The sequence below is a fragment of the Tiliqua scincoides genome, chromosome 2 (genome assembly GCF_035046505.1).
Source record: "Tiliqua scincoides isolate rTilSci1 chromosome 2, rTilSci1.hap2, whole genome shotgun sequence".
Classification (NCBI taxonomy): domain Eukaryota; kingdom Metazoa; phylum Chordata; class Lepidosauria; order Squamata; family Scincidae; genus Tiliqua; species Tiliqua scincoides.
Window position 1 is genome coordinate 157,560,786 of NC_089822.1, and position 20,308 is coordinate 157,581,093.

At 47.1% G+C, this 20,308-nt stretch overlaps 1 protein-coding gene across 1 annotated transcript; it reads right to left on the minus strand.

Annotated features, from left to right (window-relative positions):
- Positions 1-1,301: 1,301 nt before the first annotated feature.
- TRIM47 (tripartite motif containing 47) lies at positions 1,302-18,737 on the minus strand. The gene is made up of 6 exons (XM_066614046.1): positions 17,880-18,737; positions 10,055-10,150; positions 7,847-8,077; positions 5,747-5,942; positions 3,599-3,673; positions 1,302-2,648 (listed from the first exon to the last, which is right to left on the minus strand). Exons 1-6 carry the CDS (start codon positions 18,570-18,572, stop codon positions 2,023-2,025), a joined length of 1,917 nt encoding a protein of 638 aa, XP_066470143.1. The 5' UTR covers positions 18,573-18,737; the 3' UTR covers positions 1,302-2,022.
- Positions 18,738-20,308: the final 1,571 nt, after the last annotated feature.

Genomic DNA, 20,308 nt, shown 5'->3' on the forward strand with positions numbered 1-20,308 from the left:
AGCAGTGTGGAATGTCATTGGTCAAGCGTCATGAGCACTTACTGGATTGGAGCTATGACTGGTGACACAACTTCTTGCACTACCATTTTGAGACAGTTTTTTTTTTAAGTTGGGATGCTGTTGTTTCTCTGATGGCACAACTCTTGTGCAGGAGTTCTAGTAAGACTTCAAAAACAGCAGTGGTCTGCAGCACAGGTATTTTCCTCCCCCACCCCCATCAAAATCATCTCACTATCTGTGGTGTGGGTTGGGCACCACACAGTTGCCACCAATTGATCACTTACAGGTTTAATTAGCAATGGTTTTAATTGCATGTGGCACCCATGTGCTTATGTGAAAGCTTTTCACCAGCGAAATGAATTTCAGTTTTGGACATGAAATACTGATTGTGCTGTGGTCACATTTTCTTCAACAAATGGGATCTTCTGAGTATCTTATAACATTCAAATGAGTGATATTCATTACTAAACTAAAGCATCACAAGATTTAATTCTAAACATAATTCATTTTATCATCATTTTATCTTCACGCTTTGGTGGACAAATGCCAATGCCACAACTGGCATAGGCTGTCAACAGTGAAGCTAAGAAATGAATTACCTTCTAGAACAGGTTAGAATGGAAGAAAACCTCTAAAACAATTAGTGTTAATGACAGTCTCCTAGACTAGTGTTCTGCAAAGTATACAGGTGAGATCTCTGTATTCACTGATTTGACTTACCAGTGATACTGAGGTCCACCTTTAAATGCCTTGTAACAAGGAAAAAAGCACCAAAATCCAATTTCCTTCGAACTGTTAAATTATTATATCATTTCATTAGATTCCATTATTCTAGTGGCTGAATGCAGTATAATGTCTATACTTATGCATTCTGGGATGACATAGAGGAGCAAGAAACTTGGAAGTGCGTCTTTAAAGCTATTTTTCCACTGATTTGGTATCCATTGATTTTTTTTATCATAAGAACATAAGAACAGCCCCACTGGATCAGGCCATAGGCCCATCTAGTCCAGCTTCCTGTATCTCACAGCGGCCCACCAAATGCCCAGGGAGCACACCTGATAACAAGAGACCTCATCCTGGTGCGCTCCCTTGCATCTGGCATTCTGACTTAACCCATTCCTAAAATCAGGAGGTTGCGCATACACATCATGGCTTGTACCCCATAATGGATTTTTCCTCCAGAAACTTGTCCAATCCCCTTTTAAAGGCGTCTAGGCTAGACGCCAGCACCACATCCTGTGGCAAGGAGTTCCACAGACCGACCACGCGCTGAGTAAAGAAATATTTTCTTTTGTCTGTCCTAACCCGCCCAACACTCAATTTTAGTGGATGTCCCCTGGTTCTGGTATTATGTGAGAGTGTAAAGAGCATCTCCCTATCCACTCTGTCCATCCCCTGCATAATTTTGTATGTCTCAATCATGTCCCCCCTCAAGCGTCTCTTTTCTAGGCTGAAGAGGCCCAAACGCCGTAGCCTTTCCTCATAAGGAAGGTGCCCCAGCCCCGTAATCAGCTTAGTTCTGGAATGGAATCCCAGTGGATAACAAGGCACAACCTGTATGTCCAATCTTGTTTTAAATGATTGAACTGACAAGGAGAATAACCTGATCTAAAATACCTGACAGTGTGATGTGAGCTCTTTATATGATTATCCCCCCAAAAAATTATCTTTCACTATTTCCATTATTGCATTCAAACTGGATTCAGATATTTGCTCTCTGCTTCTGGTGATAAGAAAGGAGAACTCGAAGGGCTACTTTTATCTACCTTGTCATGTGAAAGGGCACACTGCTTCTAGGGATATCCTGCATTTAAAAAAGCATTGTGACTCAAAAATTAGGTGAAAAAGAACAAGCTTTGTATTTTGGGATATAACCAATGTGAATGAACTCTAAGATTATATGTGAGGCTAAAAACGAAGACTTGGCAAGCCAAAGCCATCTCAGAAAGTGCCCGTTATTGGCATAGATTTCATTTTGATTTTTTTGCTGAATCTCTTCTCTGCCATAATTTAAGCGAGTTACCGCCGCTTCAGCACTGAAACACAGTCCTTCTTTAAAGGCCCAAGCTGCATGTGGGCATCTACGCTTTCAAGGAAAAAGGCTGGTTTGAGGTTATACATAAACAGTGATGGAAACTGGTGGTTGATCTTATTCTGGAAGGGGTCAAAATGGCCCTTTTTGAAGCGAGCAACTTTGAACTGCTGCAGGCATGTCATCTTTGTATCCTTGACTCCATAGAATGACAGCACCTTCTCCGAATATTCCAAGTATACCCCAATGGTGTGGAAGAAAGGCTGTTGTATAATGCAGTCAAAGCCCCCAAACCAGGCTACATAGTTCTGTCCATTCCACTGCAGACAACAGGACTTCTCATTCCTGCCTAGACGGCCTCTGTCGTATGATTCCTGAGGGTTGAAATCCTCTGTGATGACACCAATGCTCACCCAGCCATCAATTATCTCAACTTCCCAGTAATAGTTGCCACGGTTCATGAGGTTCTTACCCAGGACCTGCTCACAGTTGATGAACCTGGTTGAGCAATCAGGGTAGGCAATGGGATTCAGCACACGTTTGGCCCCCTTGGTTCCAAAGAGCTGGAGGAACTTGTCAGCAGTATCACTGTCCAGGTCAATGATGAAAGCAACTGTGCAAAAAGTGAAATAAGACAGGAATGTGGATAAACATAGAGGATCACATGGTAATTATGGTGTTGCTTCTTTTTTAGACAAAGACTGAAATATAGAATGGTTGATTGTGATATTTCAGGGGTCTACGTTTGATCTCATGCACGTTTTCATTTATTTGAGGGTTTTTATCCCATCCTTCTCTCCAAAGAAAACTCAAAGCACTTTATATAAGCATCAAATACAACAAAATCAAAATTAAAAAACCTAAAAGCTGCAGAAAAACCAAAACAAGGACTAAGAACCAAAAAATAGGCAGACTGACATGTCAAAACAATCAAGCTGTCAGCAGAGTGGGGGGATTTGGGGACTAGAGGTTTGGAGGTTTAAATTTAGTATGCATTCTGTGACCAGAAAATTCCAGCACTGTGACCAAAATTAACAATTCGATGTGCAAATGGAACATTTTTCTAGCTGCACTTGAGTTTTCAGCATGTCAGTTTTGTTTGCACAACTTGGCCCTGATCCATAAGCTATGTCCAAGTCCCATTGAAAGCAATGATGCTGGTCAAGACTAACTTTCACTAATTCTGCTACTTTGTGTTCTTCACCAATTTTTTTTTATTGTTGTTTTTCAACAGAACAGGGAATCAGTTGTTTAGAGACAAAAAATGGTTATGGAAAATGGGAGCTGTGCTAAAGTGAAGCAGTAGCACTTTTACTGAAATGCTTTTTTCTTTACCAACCATTCAGCAAAACGTGATGAATTAAATCTTGCATTCAAATGACTGGGACTTAAAGGGGTTAACTTCTGCCTCAACTGTGCCCATAATTTTTATCTCTTTATTGGCTTTGGCATGAGTTTCATATGGGGTTACATTTATGCAATGCACTTGCTTTCTGCCAAGACTTCCTACATCACCAAAGTAAAAGGGGGGAAAAATATTATTAAGCCAATGAATGGTCTTACATTTGAGGAAATAGTCCCGTGATTCTGAACAGGCAGGGTTGCTGCTTTTTTCTGAAATGTGGGGCTCCATGATCACTGCAGGAAGAAGAATTAGTCATAAATTTACAGAAGCACTCCAGACAGCAACTCTTAAAAAGTCACAATAAAGAGGTTCTTTCACAGCAGAGCACAGAGGCTGATCTCAGATGCAGATGCACTATTTCAAACAGCCACATGGGGGCACATCTCCCCAGCTTTTATCTCATCCATATGATTGATGTGCTTAGATACTTAAACCTATAAATTAGGAGAGCAAAATCCCTTGGATGCTCCCACACAATCTAAGATTCTAACATGTGGCTGTGCTACTGCTGTGTTTGCCAGCAAAGAATGCTATTCAGCATTGCTCTTTTGTCCTGTACCAAAAACAAAAGCACCGAAAAAGGAGGAAGTCAAGAGACCTATACATTCTGGGTTTGCTTAGATTGGCAATTTATTCTCCGAGTTTGCATGCTGCTGTCCTCCTTCTGCTCCCCTTCCCATGGCATTTTTCCTTGACACAGAGAGTTGGAGGTGGAGGGATACTACTGTGAAGGTCATGCCACTATTCTGCCTGGCCCTTGCAGGTATGGGAGGTGGAGGGAGGAGGAAACCATGAGTTGAAAGCAGATCCAGGAAACGTCTGTCCCTAACAGGAGCTGAAACCCGGCTGTGAAGGTGAATGGGCTGATAACAGAGACCAAGTTCCTAGCCACTTTGGGAAGTTGCCGCTACTTAGAGCGGGCATGTAGGACCTGAGAGGAGCCAAAGCTAGGCTAGCACTGTGCTGTTTTCTTTGGGTCCCATCTGGGGAAGATGATCTTAGTTCCAAAAAGTAACCATACTAGTCAAAGTAAAATAAAAAATTCATTAGAAAAAGCTGTGTTGTGCAGCTGCACAGGCAAAATATAAACAATTGGGAATCTAAGCATAGTTAGAAGGTAAAACTACCTCCCCTTGCAACTAAGCCAGCAAGAACAACTCTTTAATTCTTGCAGCAGAAAGAATCGGGAATCTGAAGATGATCAACAGAAAAATCCTTCCCTGTGTTCTGACAGACAAGGCTGTATTTCAAGGAAAGCCATTTTGGATGTGCTCCCCAAACCACTGGTGGCCACACCCGGTGATGTCTAGTTGTTCCCTTCTGATTTATTTGAGTCATTATGGAAACCTCATAAAACCGCAAGAATGAGGCACGGGGCCCAGAAACCTGAGACCAAATTAGCGTCTTGTTATGCATTTTTAGAGCAGCTGCACCGTACTCTTAGATAGTGGCTGGAGCTCCTATTTTCCCTTTGAGGGTGCTGGCATTTCAAATTCATTTTCTAGTTGCAAATGCCACCTCAAAAGTGCTTATTGTGCCTTATAAAAACTGGAGGGGGCAGGAGATGTAAAAGATAACCACATGACATATAGAATGCTCAGTGAATTCAAATGCCCCAAGTATGAAAATGCACAATAAGAGAAGCAAAATTCTTCAAGTAAAAGTAACCCTGGGAAAGAAAAATGAAGCAAGTATGCTAAATTTGCATCAATGTGGTAATGGCGGTTACACTGAGGGGAAGAAAATTTAGGAACTTCTAGAAAAAAAAGTGGGAGAAAATAGGGAGTGGTGCTAGAGCGAAAGCACTGAGAATTGGGGGAAAGGAGAGGAAGCAAAGTGTAGGGCCTTGCTAATCATAGTAGCCCACTCACAGTTCCAGAGATTGCCAAAGCTCTGACTAATTAAGGGTGCAATCTTAACCAACTTTCCAGCACCAAGGTAAGGGCAATGCAGCTCCAAGGTAAGGGAACAAACATTCTCATATCTTGAGGAGACCTCCGTGACTGCACCCAACTGCAGGATGCAGCACATGCCCCATTGGCATAGCTGTGTCAGTGCTGGAATGTTGGTTAGGATTTGGGCCTTAGAGTTATATGGAGAGTAGATGACTGAGCGTGTAGAGCCTTTGCTCAGAGCTTTGGCAGCTACTGGGATCCCTGCACCTGATATTCTAGAACCACAGATACTTCCTGCAGAAACTGTCTGCATGGCAACTATCAGTCAGTAAAAAATTCTGTCATCAAAGCACTGCAACATTTACAGGGCTCTGTGTGGAACAACCAGACAGCATTTCCACCACTACAAACCTTCTGGTATCCCATAAAGAACAGGCCCTTCATCTCCCTTCCCCGAGAGCTGGTCCCACTGAGTCTTGCAAATGTTCACTAGCATCTCCTTCACAGCAGACACAGCCTGGCTCGATTTGATAAAGCTCAGCTCTTTCGGGAAGCTTGTGCATGGGAAGTTTTTCTCTTCTGCTGCTATTTTCAGCGCCTGGAACTCCTGGGCCAAAAAAAGATACAGCAATTGAAGGAGTGTAGTGCTCATTCCACAGACTTTTCACCACCCAGAACACCAGAGAGGCGACGGCTGCAGCTCATGATATGGAAACAGACATATGGGAGGGAGGGACAGAGCAGCTATGCTGGCTACAGCTATTGGCACCCTATATTGTTCCAAACGTAGATCCAGGAACAGAGAGTCCAAGAGTGTCTCCTCCCTGTAAGGTCCTTTATTCAGCCTTTGCAAATGAAACAAATACAGACATGTTTCCCAGGAGAGATTCTTTTTCTCTTTCTTCTGGCAGGGACTGTGAATACTCTGGTCATTAAAATATTGTGGGGCCAAAGCAAGCCTATGGGGCCTATTCCTCCCCAAATTGCATGAGCACACCCACTTACCTATCCCAAACCACCCATCTTCACAGATTAAATTTCCAGTGCCTGCACATGCACTATTTAGGGCAGCAGTCACCAAATTCATGACCACTGTGTCGTGGTAAAGCGGTCCCCGTTCAGACCAGTGCTTACAATTCCACCACCTGGCTGAGTAGAAGCCCCTCCATCCTTGTCACGCAACGCTCTGGGCAATTGCATCTGTAGCCCACTGTCCCAGCAGGCTTTGTGCACAGATTTCTGGGTAGACATGACTGCCCAGATGGTCGCACGACACAGATGGAGAGGTTTCTTGTGAACAGCACAGCAGAATGGTAAGTGCTGCTCACAGTGGGGAGGGATTCAGCACCACACTGGATCCAGTTCGTGGACTGTGGTTTGGCAGACGCTGGTTTAGGGTAAGGTTCCTAGCACCACACAGTTTCTTCAGTAACCCATTATGATGACTGCTAATTCACACAACCATTACAGATCAAGACTGGGTGTTTTCCTTTCTGCTGGACTGCATGGTGCCTAATATAAAAGGCATGCATTACTTAGGTGTACATCTAAAATATGATTAGTTTACACCAGGACCTGCCCAAGATCTCCTGATGCCTCATGTGGCATGCCAAATGCTACCTCCCTTTACCCAGTGATGTGTCAGCCTCTGCTCCTCTTATTCTCCAATGCTGTAGCTCAGCACTCCCCTCCCCGTGTCCTCTTCCTCTTTACTCCCCTCTTCCTTTTCCAATCAAGGGAATAGAAGGAGGAGCAGAGGACAGAAAGGAGCAGCCAATCTCACACCAATCTGCAGTCTCAGGCAATGGCTTTAGCTGATCTTGTGGATGGGCTGGTCCCGGTGTACTCCTAAAAATGTAAAGTGTAAGCTCAACAGATGTGTTTGCAAACATACAGGCATACTCATCAAAGAGATGGGATTGGCTATGGCTCCTATTGCAGGTACACCAGATCCCCATATACACACTGATTCCATTCTGGAGGTCTATGCAGAAGTAAAAACGTACATAGCTCAAAACATTTGGCTCTTATCACCAGTGCTATCATGCCTGCATGAAAGCACCACTAAAGGATGTACTGCACATGTGCGAAAGCACTGATCCAGCTGGCCGTCACTCAGACACGCATAGCTCAGGAAGCCAGTGCACACTTGGCAGCAAAGCCAGGTTTGTTGCTGCATGTTGTGAAAAGTGGTCCTCAATCATCCAGCACATACAAGCTGCAAAACTGCTTGCCACTACAATCCCCAAATCTGGGGATCCTCTACTCACCATAGGCAAAGTACAGCCTAGGCAGGAAAGAACCACCTGAATATAAGTGTAATCAAGTGAAATCCACTTGCACCCCCCAAATTGCCCTTGCACTTCTACAGAGATACAAAAGTTGCAGCATGGTGCTTCCACTTTCTCCTCCTATGCAAATGGGAAAGGACAGAAAGGGTGAAGCAGTGGCCCTGAGATCGACCCCTGTTGGCAGGGCAAATCCCCAAGGAGTAAAATCATCAAGACACACCTGCAGGAAAGAAATGGTATCTGTGCTGGAGACCTTCTCCAGGTTCTGCCTGCATTCAGTCAGCAGGGCACGCTTCTCCTCTTTCTGCCGCAGCTCCTCCTCAGCTCCACACAACATGGTTCTTTCGCCATCTTCAATGAATCCAAAGACTTCCTTCTGGAAGGTTGCAAGGACATTGGCTGTCTCGACAAAGAGTTTGCCAACCTTTTCCTTTTCCTTCTGAGCAGTTCCCTAAACACATAGAGGTGGGCTTATAGCCAGTCACAGCGCATTCAACATATTCCAGTTCCTGAAAACATGTACATGCCAAGATCTACCCTTTAAAAAAAAGTAGTTTATTTTGGAACTACTTAGAGTTATATTTGCATTCCACTTTCTTCTTTTCACCCACCTCCAAACCCACAAGCTCTTGTTCCTTCCCTCTCAACCTTAATTCTTTCTCATGCTCAAGTTCTCCCCACACTTTTCAGTGCTAACTTTGGTTATTGCTGTCTGTCCAAAACTGAATGCTAACCTTAGCTATAAATTAGAGTTTGAAAAGGAAAGGGAGAGGGAAGGAATGCCTGTAATTACTATTCAATTAGCCGTGATTAAGAAATTGGAAAATATTACATCTACTGTGAACTAATATGGCTCCAATTATGAGAATACTTTTCTGTCCTTATCTGTTTCCCAGAAATGCCTCTGAATACTAGTTGCTAGGAAGCAGTAATGGGTGAGGGCTATAGTCTTCAAGCCCACTTTATGGGTTTCCCAAAGATAGCTAGTTGGCTACTGTGGGAAACAGCATGCCGGGCAAGATGGACCTTTGGTCACATCCAGCAGGGCTCTTCTTATTTCTTTAAATAGGCAAGCACTCTCTGCAGAATATAACACGAAGGCTACACTTTTCATCCTGACATGCTACTTTTGTGAGCGCAAGGAGTCCCCTCCTCCAGAGCACTGAAACGTGTGTTCCTCCCCTTGTAGTTGGATGAGGTGCACTCCAGGAACAGCTGTACCATATGATTCTGCTGCACATGTACATTAACTCTCAGAAAATGTACATATGTGTGTAACAAAGTGTGTACATGCATACCTGCATGTGTAAGAATAATTTCCTTCTTTGTAATATTTTAATGAACGCTACAACACTGAAGTGGAACAAGGACAGACTCAGTATTATAGCTTTATACAGTGATCTCCAAACTTTTCAGTATGAGGGCCACATCATATATTTTACACATTTTCACAGGCCGAAAAAATCACCACGATTGTTTTATGGAGTTGTTGAAAAGTCAACGTGCAGAAACGCGATTTGTTTTATCGACAAGGGTGAGATCTACATTGAATAATTATGGTTTGAGGGTCTTAAAGCATATGGCCCAGGTGACTGAAATGAGGATTAGCTAGGCTGACATCACTCTGGTCATATGGAAGGTGGTGTGGCAAACACAACTGCATGTGTTACCTGTCCAACCATGTGGTTGGAAAAAAATATTTTAAGTTGCTAGGAGCTGGATAAAATCTTGTGGTGGGCCAGATGTGGCCCCCGGGTTGTAGTTTAGAGACTCCTGGCATTATAGATGAATAGCCCAATTGTACCTAATTCTGCCCCCCCCCCAAAGCAGGTATGCCGATTGACCATGTGCTGGGGGCAGTTGCAGAGGTCTCCTCAGGGTAAGGGAACTTTTGTTCCCTATGGGTCTCCTCAGATCTGAGCCAGTGATTTTGCTGGTGCAGAACCAAGGTGTAACAGTAGCAGAGAGAGAAAGAGACAGGATTAGGCTCCACACCAGTGCCTCCAATCACACCTATTTCTCCCCTGCTCCGTTTCCCTCCCTGCCCTCTCCCTGCTCAGAAACTCCTCCATTTCCTCCCCTTCCCATCCCTGTTCTTCCCACTGCCACTCACCTCACACCGGCCAATGGAGTCTTCCCAACAGATGGTGCATCAGGCCGCCAGTGACTGTGGTTGCAGCTTCACTGCACTTGCCAGCAGAAATGACTTTCTGCCAGCATCCTTCCACCTGCAGAACATGCATTCTGCCAGTAGCGGGAGGAGGAGGAATAGGGTTGGGCTGTCAGTGGACAAAAAGACAGCCTATTCTAAAGACACCTTCCACTGTACCCCCTTCTGGCATTAGTAGATGTGGCAGAGGAACATTACAGGGGTGGGGGGAGCTCAAAATTCTTGCTCTCTGGATGAAAGAAAACAAAGCCGTTTTACCTTGATAAGGTCCACCGTCCTCCTTGTCTGTGCAATAGCAACTCCAAGTTCATCCAGCTGATTTTCAATATTGCTAAGAATGTTTGGTCTCTGGGCCTTTCAGTTCAAAAGAGAAAAAGAAGAATTACAAGCCTCATTTACTAAAAAGGACCAATGTCTGTTCTAATTCTCATGATCACGCAGAAATTTTTACAATGCAAAATTCCACCTACATCTGGGTACAGATATCAAGAATCAATAACTGGAATTTCAGTTTGCACAGTGTTTTTACCTCCACTTCCCAAACCCCTATATTTCCTTTCTACATACCTTATTGCTTCATGAATCCCACATAACTTTTTCCTTCACTGATCCACTCTAGGACAAATTAACCTAAAACACCCTGTCCCATGTTTCTGAATCAGAATCTGCATTTTATTCTCTGAAGGAACAGTGAAAAATTGAAGGATTACAGCACCGGTTCTCAAACTCACAGGGAGTTTGAGCCCCGCTGTAAGTTCTTGTGGGGGAGGAGGAGGCAATGACGCTATCGCTAGACTCATGCGGCTGTCAAGGGATACAGGGGCTTGCCTGGAATCACCATAGCCTGCAGCAGCCTTCCGGAGGTGCAGGGAGCCCCGCACCTGCCTCCGCAGGACTCCCCAGCATGCGGAGACTGTCAAAATAACGATCATGACCCACCAGTTTCGTGATCACAAACCGGAAGTGGGTCACGATTGTTATCTGCACTATCTCCACATGTTGGGTGCCCTGTGGCGGCTGGCACCGGGCTCCTCTAGAAGGCTGCTGCAGGCTGTAGTGACTCCAGGCAAGCCCCTGAGTCTCTCAACAGTGACATAATTCTGGTGATTGCGCTGCTGCCTCCCCCCCCTCCCTGCCCCTTAAGGGGGCAGAGGCCAGGGCTCTCTGGCTGGGGTGTTGCAACACCCCAGTTTGAGAACCACTAGATTACAGGAACACCTGAGATGTCACCTCCACTAACTGAGATGAGCTCAGTCCTAGATTTAAGATCCGGCAACAAATTATGCCAAACCAGTTTTCTTGTGCGCATGTTTGAAATGAGTTCTGCAAAACTCAGAGACTGCCTCCTCTTCAGCATCCCAAGCATGAAATCTGAACAGCATAGTTTCACAGGGTGGTGTTCAATTTCTCAGCGCTGTGCCACAAGTGTGGAATTCCCTTCCCTTAATGGTCTATCAAGCCTGAACACATGAGACAGTTTGCATTTGGGGTCAATCATGATGTATTGTACTCCCTTGTTTGTTTTTGTAAAAGTAACTTCTGAATGACCTGGAAGGGAAGTTGTATTCTCCGCTTCCCAATTGTCCAACATCTGAATTTGGACTGGATGCCTGCCCATTTCAGGAAAGCAGCAAGGAGCAAAGTGCTACTGTCATGGGGTTCCAAACTCCATTTGAACAATGTGCTGGAGTGAGATAAAGACCAGACTGAACAGGCTGCATTGAAAGGAACAATCATTGCACTATCAGTGAAAGAAACAACCACAGCCCAAATCTTATCAACACCCTCACCCCTATCAGAAAGCAAGGAAATTAGAGAACTACCAAGAGAGCTTATCTGGGCAGGCCATAATCACCCACTGATCTCTTTGAAGGGATGTAGGGGAAAGCAAAGAGATTAAACTGTAAAGTAGTCCAGACTCTTTAACAAGAAAAAAAATTCTGGTACATGGGGTGCAGGGGTGTTGCTCCTTCTATGCGCTAATTAATAAAAATGTATGCAAACATAAGGCTGTGTATTGCCCAGCATTAAATGGAGACTGTGATGACCGCAACTATATGATGAGCAACTGTGAGAAAGGGAACCATCTCCAGATTCTTTTCCTATGCAAGTCACTTTGCAATTTTTCTCTTGAAACGTGGTATATAACTGATAACAATAAATAATTCATCTAGATGGGAAACAGAAAAACCATTCACATCAGTTTGATACTTGTTTGGTGGCAAACCAGTCTGTGGACATATGCCCTAGTGTTCTTTTTTCAATGCAAAAACCATCATCCTGGTGCTGGATATGAATTCCACCATAGGCAGAATTTTTCAGACTTGCCATTCCAAAGTAAAATAAACTTCTTCAAGCCTTCCCAACTGTGGTAATTCCTGAGACAGAGCCAAGAACAATCTATTTTTTGCAACACAGGAAGGCCTCTGCCTCTTCCCTTCGACCAGAAGTGATAACATTTTACTCCTGGGGAAATTAATAGACATGTTCCCTTTCATTCTTTAGCTACAGACTGAGCTATCTTCATAATAGAAATTGGGACAGTGGATGGTTTGCTTTGCAGGAGGGAAGTCCTCAGGGCCAAGGATATAAAGAACTGCTTCCTCCTCATCTTTCTAGCCTAGTACTGTCAAGCCTGGTGGCTGTACAGAGTCTTAAGTCAACTTCTTTACCAGTCTTGCTATCCAAGAAACTTTGATTGGAGATGCCAAGGAATGACCCTGTGATCTCTAAGTGCACCTCTTTTAAAGACCTTGTCACTTTGCCCCACTTCCAACCCTGGCCACATCTTTGCTATCTCCTCCCCCCCCCCTTGTATGTGATGATCCCTATGGCTCCCTCCCTGTTTTACAAAGGCCTCCTCCCACTATGAAAATCACAGTGGTCCAGCCCACGCCACAGCAGCTTCTATCTCTGCATAAGACACTGCATGCATGTCAGGGGTGTTGAAACAGAACATCATAACAGGATTCTCCAGAACAGATCACAGGATTTGCCAACCAGCCCTTTGTGGGTGTGGTCATAACAGACTAGTTCAAGCCCTTTAAACAGCTTATGTTAGCTTTTGCTAACACCAGTCCGCATTCCTTTTTAAAGCACTCCACTTGTAATTCAATGGGCCAGAAGCATAATGATTAACAGTCACACTAGCCGCATGGGCAACCTGGACCCCAAGCATTTCAGTATGCCTTGGAACTGGATAGACAGAGGTGCTTCAGTACAGTTGCAACCTGCTTGCATGGTCTGATCTCGTGGGGATGTCTGTCTGTGGCCACTTGTGGAGGAGCTTGCCCTTCCCTCCCTTAAATACTCCATTTAAAAATGGTTAAATTGGGTTGTTTGAAAGAGCTGTAAAGCACTGTTACACTTGTAAAATACACTTTTTGGGAGGAGGGGATGAATGGAGATTCCCATCTAATTTTGTGCTTTAGGATAAACTAAACTGAAACTGACAACTCAATTAAAAAGTAGTGGGTGAAAATTTGGGAGATGAGTCAGCGCCATCTGGGAAGGGGAGTGATGGAAAAAAAGCCCCATCGTCAGTGGAACACAAAAGCTTAACAAGCAAGGAGCGGAACCTGGGAAAGGAGCCAAGTGAAATAAAGGAGCCCGTTGAAGCCACTGTGTGGGAAAGCGCTGCGAGGGGAAGAAATGAGCCCCTGGTGCAATCACACTGCAGCTAAAACGGTCAGACCAGGAACTGGCTGGGCCCAGTTAACACCAGACGGAACTAATCACACTCTTTCCCCCAACTTTTGTTTTTGCCTCCTACCCGAATCCAAACACACCAGATTGCTGGCATGCATGTAATCTGGCAGCCCAGACAGAATCAACCAAAGAGAAGGTCACCGACACATGTTTGTTGTCCATATCGTGTTGTCCATGATTAGAGACAGCCTGTTGATTGTTTGGGAACACAATTTTTTCCTTACTGGGTAGTATTCTAGGAGTCAGCTAAACACAGAAAAACAGTAGAAGTGTGTGCATTTGTACACAACACCATATATAACTTCAGAGATCAAGAGGCGTCCTTCCCTCTCTGTGTAACTTTAATTCAATAAAACATCAGTTCTTGATATTTCAGAAATTTTGAAATGTTGCTGCTTCAGGAGGAAGTGTTCATCTATACACATTTTCCTCATTCCATTGCCTAGCTTTCAACTCCTCCTAGATCCCAAGGGTCTAAGGCAGTGGTGGTGGGGGGGGGAGGCAGTGGGTGCAGGGGGAAGGCAGCGGCGCGATCCCCAGGATTGCGCCGCTCAGGGGGCTGCAGGGGCTTCGGTGCACTTACCCAAGCCTCCTGCAGCCTTCCCAGGGAGGATGCGATCGCTTCGCATCCACTTTCCCTGCTGCGGGGAGCCCTGCCAGAAGTCGCGCTGGGCTCCCCGCACCCCAGGGAGGCTGCAGGTTTGGGTAAGTGCACCCAAGCCCCTGCAGCCCACTGAGCGGCGTGATCCTGGGGATCGCTCCACTGCCTTCCCCCCACCTCTAGGTTGCCCCCGCCCCTTAAGGGTGCAGACACCAGGGCCCTCAGGCTGGGGCGTTGCGACGCCCCAGTTTGAATAGCACTGGTCTAAGGCTTCAGCCGTACACCAGCCAGCTCCCCACACCCCTTCCAAACATCCTCCTCCCTGGCTCCCTTCCACCTCTTCTCCCTGCCAGTTCCTTGCACAATCAATGCACCTCTCCATCTAAAGCCAGTTCAGTAACGAAGGGTGAGAGACAGCTGTATGAGGCACAGTACCCATCTGACACCTCCACAGCCATCCTAGCACACCTCCACCACTGCTCCTCCCCTCCTTCTGATGTGTGTGTTTCAAACTGGGAAAGTTTGGAAATTTATGCCCTATATGGTTCTCCCATCCTTCATTATGCTGTTATCCAGCTGCCAAAGGTTAATCAGAATGAGTGTGTAAGGGAAAAGTCAATTCTTAAGAGATAATTGTCTCTATATCTTTTTTGCCCTAAGCAAAATCCTTTGGTACATTACGACATCCTTCCAACAGCAGAATATTTAAATTTAATAAGTCTCCTAACCTTTGAGACTCCTCTGTGTAAGACCCATACTAAAGACCACTTCATTGTTCTACCTTGCTTTCTGCCCACCTAGTCTGCATCTGCTCAAGTTATCAGGCTCTGGTGTCCTGCATTACACTACTCAGAACTGCCTACAAGCCAGGTAGACTAAGTTTTGAGGGCACCATGTACGTAGGCTGCAATTTCAACCTGCCTGAGCATTCAATCAGCTGCCCCCAAGGGCCAATCCCAACACACTCTGCCTTATATAGTCCAGGCCTGAGCTACTTCTACAGCCCAAGCAACTCACTGTTAGCGTGATGACTCCCCTTTCACGGCTGTTACTTCAGACCACAACCCCTGCCTGATAGTGCATCTGTTTCCAACCTCTTCAATGTTCTGTTGCGGCCTTGGAAGTTGAGATTTCTAACTGAAGGCACACTAAGAGGTGATCTTGTGTATATCAGACTTTTGGTTGCTCCCTCAGTAAGTGGTGACATCCTAACCAGGTGCCCAGTTTGTTATTCTGATTCTGGATTACCCACACCCTGCTTCAACAAGTCCTCAACCCACCCTTTCAGATTCCTTAGCAGTGCCATTCCTAGGATTCCCTAAATAGGACTGTTGTAGCAGCCTGTGCTGCTTTGGCCTCAGTACCCTCCCCTATCCATGCTCCTGCCATGCTAATTACGTATATTACATAGTGCTCTATAAGCAATTTTTCCAATTCACCACACCTCAGTTTCTCCCATCTGATCCCATTTCCCCATCATAACTCTAGAGCAGGGGTGCCCAAACCCCGGCCCTGGGGCCACTTGCGGCCCCCGAGGACTCCCAATGCGGCCCTCAGGGACACCCCAGTCTCCAATGAGCCTCTGGCCCTCTGGAAACTTGCTGGAGCCCGCACTGGCCTAACGCACCTGCTCTCAGCATGAGGGTGACTGTTTGACCTCTCACATTAGCTGTGGGATGAGGGCTACCTCCACTGCTTGCTGTTTCACGTCTGTGATGCAGTAGCGGCAGCAAAGAAAAGGCCAGCCTTGCTTTGTGCAAAGTCTTTTATAGGCCTTGAGCTATTGCAAGACCTTCATTCATTCATATAAGTTCCACCTCTAGTATATTAATTTATGTAAATTTATTCAAATTTTAAATGTAAATTAATTCTTTTAGTCCCCAGCCCCCAACACAGTGTCAGAGAGATGATGTGGCCCTCCTGCCAAAAACTTTGGACACCCCTGCTCTAGAGGTGCCACTCCTCATTCTTCAGTAGCCCCTGTCATTCCACTCATGAAGTTGACTTATCTCAAGTCAGACTTCTGGTCCCTTGAATCCCAGACCACAGATAGAGAATTCCTCCCAGGCCCTGAGTTGCTTTGAATCTCTAAATTTTGGTTGCTCTACTCCCTTCGTTAAGGAAAATTTCCCCCCCAGGCTCATGACCAAAGCACATGTGAGATCCATGATCGGATTCCCCAATATGTCATCCCCCCAGATCTAGCTCTGCTGATTCCTTTACCCTGTTCTGCTGCGGAACTCATCAGGATGCCACAGAACCTGTTTGCAGCAGGTACCCACCTGGACCACTTTCAGTTCCAAGGCTGAACTGCATAGCTTACGAAGCAACAGTATAGGACAGGGGTCTCCAAACCCCAGCCTGGGGGCCAGATGCGGCCCATGGCCAGCCTCTATCCGGCCCGCAGCCATCCTCTTGTCCCCTGAAAGCCTCTAGCCCACTTGGCCAAACATGATTGGAGCTGTGCTCTGGTTGCATCTGGAGGGTGTTCTAAGGGCCAGAGAGGTTGAATGAATGAGCCCATTCATTCATTTATTCATTCATCTAAGTTCCATCTCTAATTTATTTATATAAATTCTATATTTAAATTTTTTTTCTGCCCCCCAAACTGTGCCAGATATTTGATGCGGCCCTCTGGCTAAAAAGTTTGGAGACCCCTGGTACAGGAGAGAGAGCAAGAGTGCCTCTGAGCACAAGCAGAGTGCTTTTCCTACCACACCAACTCCTAGAATTTTGAGTTAAGTCATTTGATCAAATTGTATGAAATTTAATGTTAAGATGAACCATGGCAACACTCCTTCTAGAAAATGAAATACAAGTTTTCTTCAAAAGATGCTCTGAGGTGCTGTCTTTCATCACTGAGGACCTGAAGCCTGTTCCCAAGCCTCCGGGATGACAAGAATGGGTTTCCAGATGAAATTGAGCCTACACCGCTCTCCTTTAAACCCATTTCTGCCCACATGCCCTACAGGTAGCACCTAAATGTTGCGTGCATACGCTGTCGGGCACAGATGAGTTAAAGCAAGAAAGATAGTTTCATGAATCTGTCTCTGAGCACGTGCAGAGTACTCTGCAGTGGGAGACTGTGCCTGCATGACACATGCCCCAAGTTTAGGCACTAGGGTGCTTAGGTAGGTCTTTCCAGCTACTTTGGCAGCCTGCTGCCCATCTGGCAGGAGGTTCCCGTATCCATGTCACCCTGCCACTCATTCCCAGGGCTAACTTAAGGCCCAATCCTATGCATGTTTACTCAAAAGTCAGTCCTATTACAGTCAATAGGTTTACTCCCAGGTAAGTGTGGACAGGATTTCAGCCTAAGCCATCCGGCTGCTGCTGCTTCTCTGAACTTAGCAAGGCATTGAGAAGGTCCTCTTCCAGGTATGCTGGGGCTGCCGCTGGCTAGTTAGGGGGCAATTCTATTCACACTTTCCTGGGAGTAAGCTGCATTGACTATAACGGGACTTACGTCTGAGTAGACATGCATGTGATTTGGCTCTAAGGTTGCAATTCCTATCCACACTTAACTGGGAGTAAGTTCCATTGACAATAATGGGACTTACTTCTGAGTAGACGTGCATAGGGTTGGGCGCTAAGGCTGCAATTCCTAGCCACACTTTCCTGGGAGTAAGCTACATTGACTATAATGGGACTTACTTCTGAGTAAGACAGGCATAGGCTTGGGCTCTGAAACTCGCAGCCAGGAAGCCCAGCCCAGCCTGGATGGGCAGCAGCGGCCCCTCGGAGGGAGGCTGGACAAAGGGCCCCCCCACTCACCTCCAGGTGCTCGCGCTCCACCTCCACGGCCACCACGTCGTGGCCCCGGTGCTCCTGCGCCTTGCACAGTTGGCAGAGGCAGCAGCGGTCGGGCCGGCAGAAGAACTCCAGGGGCTGGAGGTGCAGCTTGCAGAGACTCTCCTCGATGTGCCGCAAGGGCGGCGCCAGCCGGTGGCCCTGGAAAGCGGGGCTGCGGAGGTGCGGCTGCAGGTGGGGCGCGCAGAAGGAGGCCAGGCACACCAGGCACGACTGCGCCGCCCTGGCCCGCTCCTCTCCGGTGCAGAAGTCGCACAGCACCTCCTCCTCCTCCTGGGCGCTCCCGGGCTGCGCGGGGCTGCCAGGCAGGGCGCGCGGCTCCGGCGCCTCCTCGGGGGGCGCCATGGCCAGGCCGGGACTGCTCGGGGCGGGCTGCCGCAGCTGCAGGAGCTCGGCCAGAGTGTGGTTCTTGCGCAGCTGCAGGTCGGCCGGGAAGGGCTCCTGGCAGAGCGGGCAGCGAGAGGGGCTCTGCCCGCCGGCCCCCGAGACGCCCCCCTGGGGGTGCCGGTGCCTGTGGGTGGCGATGCAGCTCAGGCAGAAGTTGTGGCCGCAGGGGGTAGTGACCGGGTCCCGCAGGGCGTCCAGGCAGATGGGGCAGCAGCTGAAGGGCGCTTCCTGGACGCTGCTGCTGCTGCAGGGGCCGGAGCCCGCATCCATGCTGCTGCAGGACCCCGGCGCAGGAAGAGAGGCTGCTCCCGCTCCCACATCCAGCGGCGCAGGGCAGGGCTGCGAGGAGGAGAGCCGGCTCCGCCCACCAGGAACTCACGCCTGCAACAGGCAGCCTAGCCCGCCAGCCAGCCAGCCCCCTGAGGAGTCTGGCTACAGCGGGCCGAGGGGAAAGGAAGACCAGCCCTCCCCCCACGCATTCCTTCCAGGGGGATGGTGGCCCGGCCCTGCCCTGGCAGGGGCGCGGTGCCAGGCAAGGCGGCTCTGAGTGCCACCCACCAGCCGGCGTTCCCATTCGGGTCTTTCCCAACCTCCCGATTCCGGGGAAAGTGTGACTCACTGGGCAGCAGAACCTGAGCGGCTGGTTCCGATGAAGGAGAACCCCCAGCACGCCTCCCAACAAGGGAGGGGGCCACACGGTGACGTGCGGCTCGTAGCGTTTGCGGGGGTTTCAGCAGGCGGTCGTGTGAACGCGGCTGGCTGGCTGGTGCCTGCTGGCATTGAAGTGCAGAGTCGAGGCAGGCACACAAGTATGGCCATTGGAACAGAATCCATTTGCCGTTTCCATACCCGTTTCTGACACTGTGTCCCATACATTACAGGGGGGTGGTGGCCCTAGCAGGGGCGCAGCACACACCATCGTGTGTATGGTATACGTAGATGATGATGATAGCATCATCATCAATGACGTACACACGATAGTGTATGTTGGGTTTTGATTTGCAGCTGTTTTGCTTTGGTTTAATGCTTTAGTGTTCAGGTTAAAATTAAAGTTTTAATGCTCAGTTTTTATGTTGTTTTTTTAAACTTATCATTGTGATAATTCGTACTTTTATTATGGAGCTTTGTAGGCCGCCCTGGGCAGTTGCTTTGGCATGGGAAAAGCGGGGTATAAATTTTTCAGATAAATAAGTACAATAAATACAGTACTACACGTGCTGCTCAGTTTTTCTCTTTAGTCCCAATGTTTTCCATGGACCCTCCTAAATCCGTTTCGGATTGCAAGCCTCCTTGCCGAAGAATCTTCGCTTCTGCGTATCGTGGCCAGCCGGCGCCCTCTAGAGGTCATCTTCCAAATATACAACTGGAAGGGAAGCTTATTCCATAGCCGCTATTGCAGCGGTTTGCAATCCTTAAGAGCCCAATCCTATCCATGTCTACTCAGAAGTAAGCCCCATTATAGTCAATGGGGCTTACTCTCCAGTAAGTGTGGATAGGATTGCAACCTAAGGGCCCAATCCTATCCAACTTTCCATCACTGGTGCAGCCACAGTGCAGCCCCAAGGTAAGGAAACAAATGTTCTCATACCTTGAGGAGGCTTCTGTGTCTGTCTCCCCACCACAGGATGCAGTGCACGCCCCATTGGCACGGCTGCTCTGGCACTGGAAAATTGGATAGGATTGGGCCCTAAGTTGTTTAGGCATCTGGGACCAGGGTGACCAGATGTCATAACCGCTAAAGAGGATAAGGTACCCCAAAATGTAGGACATCCAAGAAGAGTGTAGAACAGGGGTGCTCAAACTTTCAACTTTAGGGATGCTGGACCTTTAACAAGTGTATAGAAGAGAGAATTTCAGCAGGTGCAGCTTGTCATCTTCGGGATGACAAGTTGCACCTGCTGCAATTCTCTCTTCTATATACTTGTTAAAGGTCCAGCATCCCTAAAGTTGAAAGTTTGAGCACCCCTGGTGTAGAACATAACAAAATAAATGCTAAAAACACTTAT

Excerpts from the sequence above, each read along its gene's own strand:
- TRIM47 (XM_066614046.1), bottom strand. The coding sequence starts at position 18,572 with ATGGATGCGGGCTCCGGCCCCTGCAGCAGCAGCAGCGTCCAGGAAGCG. Across the intron at positions 5,943-7,846 it reads ATACCATTTCTTTCCTGCAG|GAGTTCCAGGCGCTGAAAAT; the intron begins GTGTGTCTTGAT and ends TTTTTGGCCCAG. Across the intron at positions 2,649-3,598 it reads ACGGGACTATTTCCTCAAAT|TTGCTTTCATCATTGACCTG; the intron begins GTAAGACCATTC and ends CTTTTTGCACAG.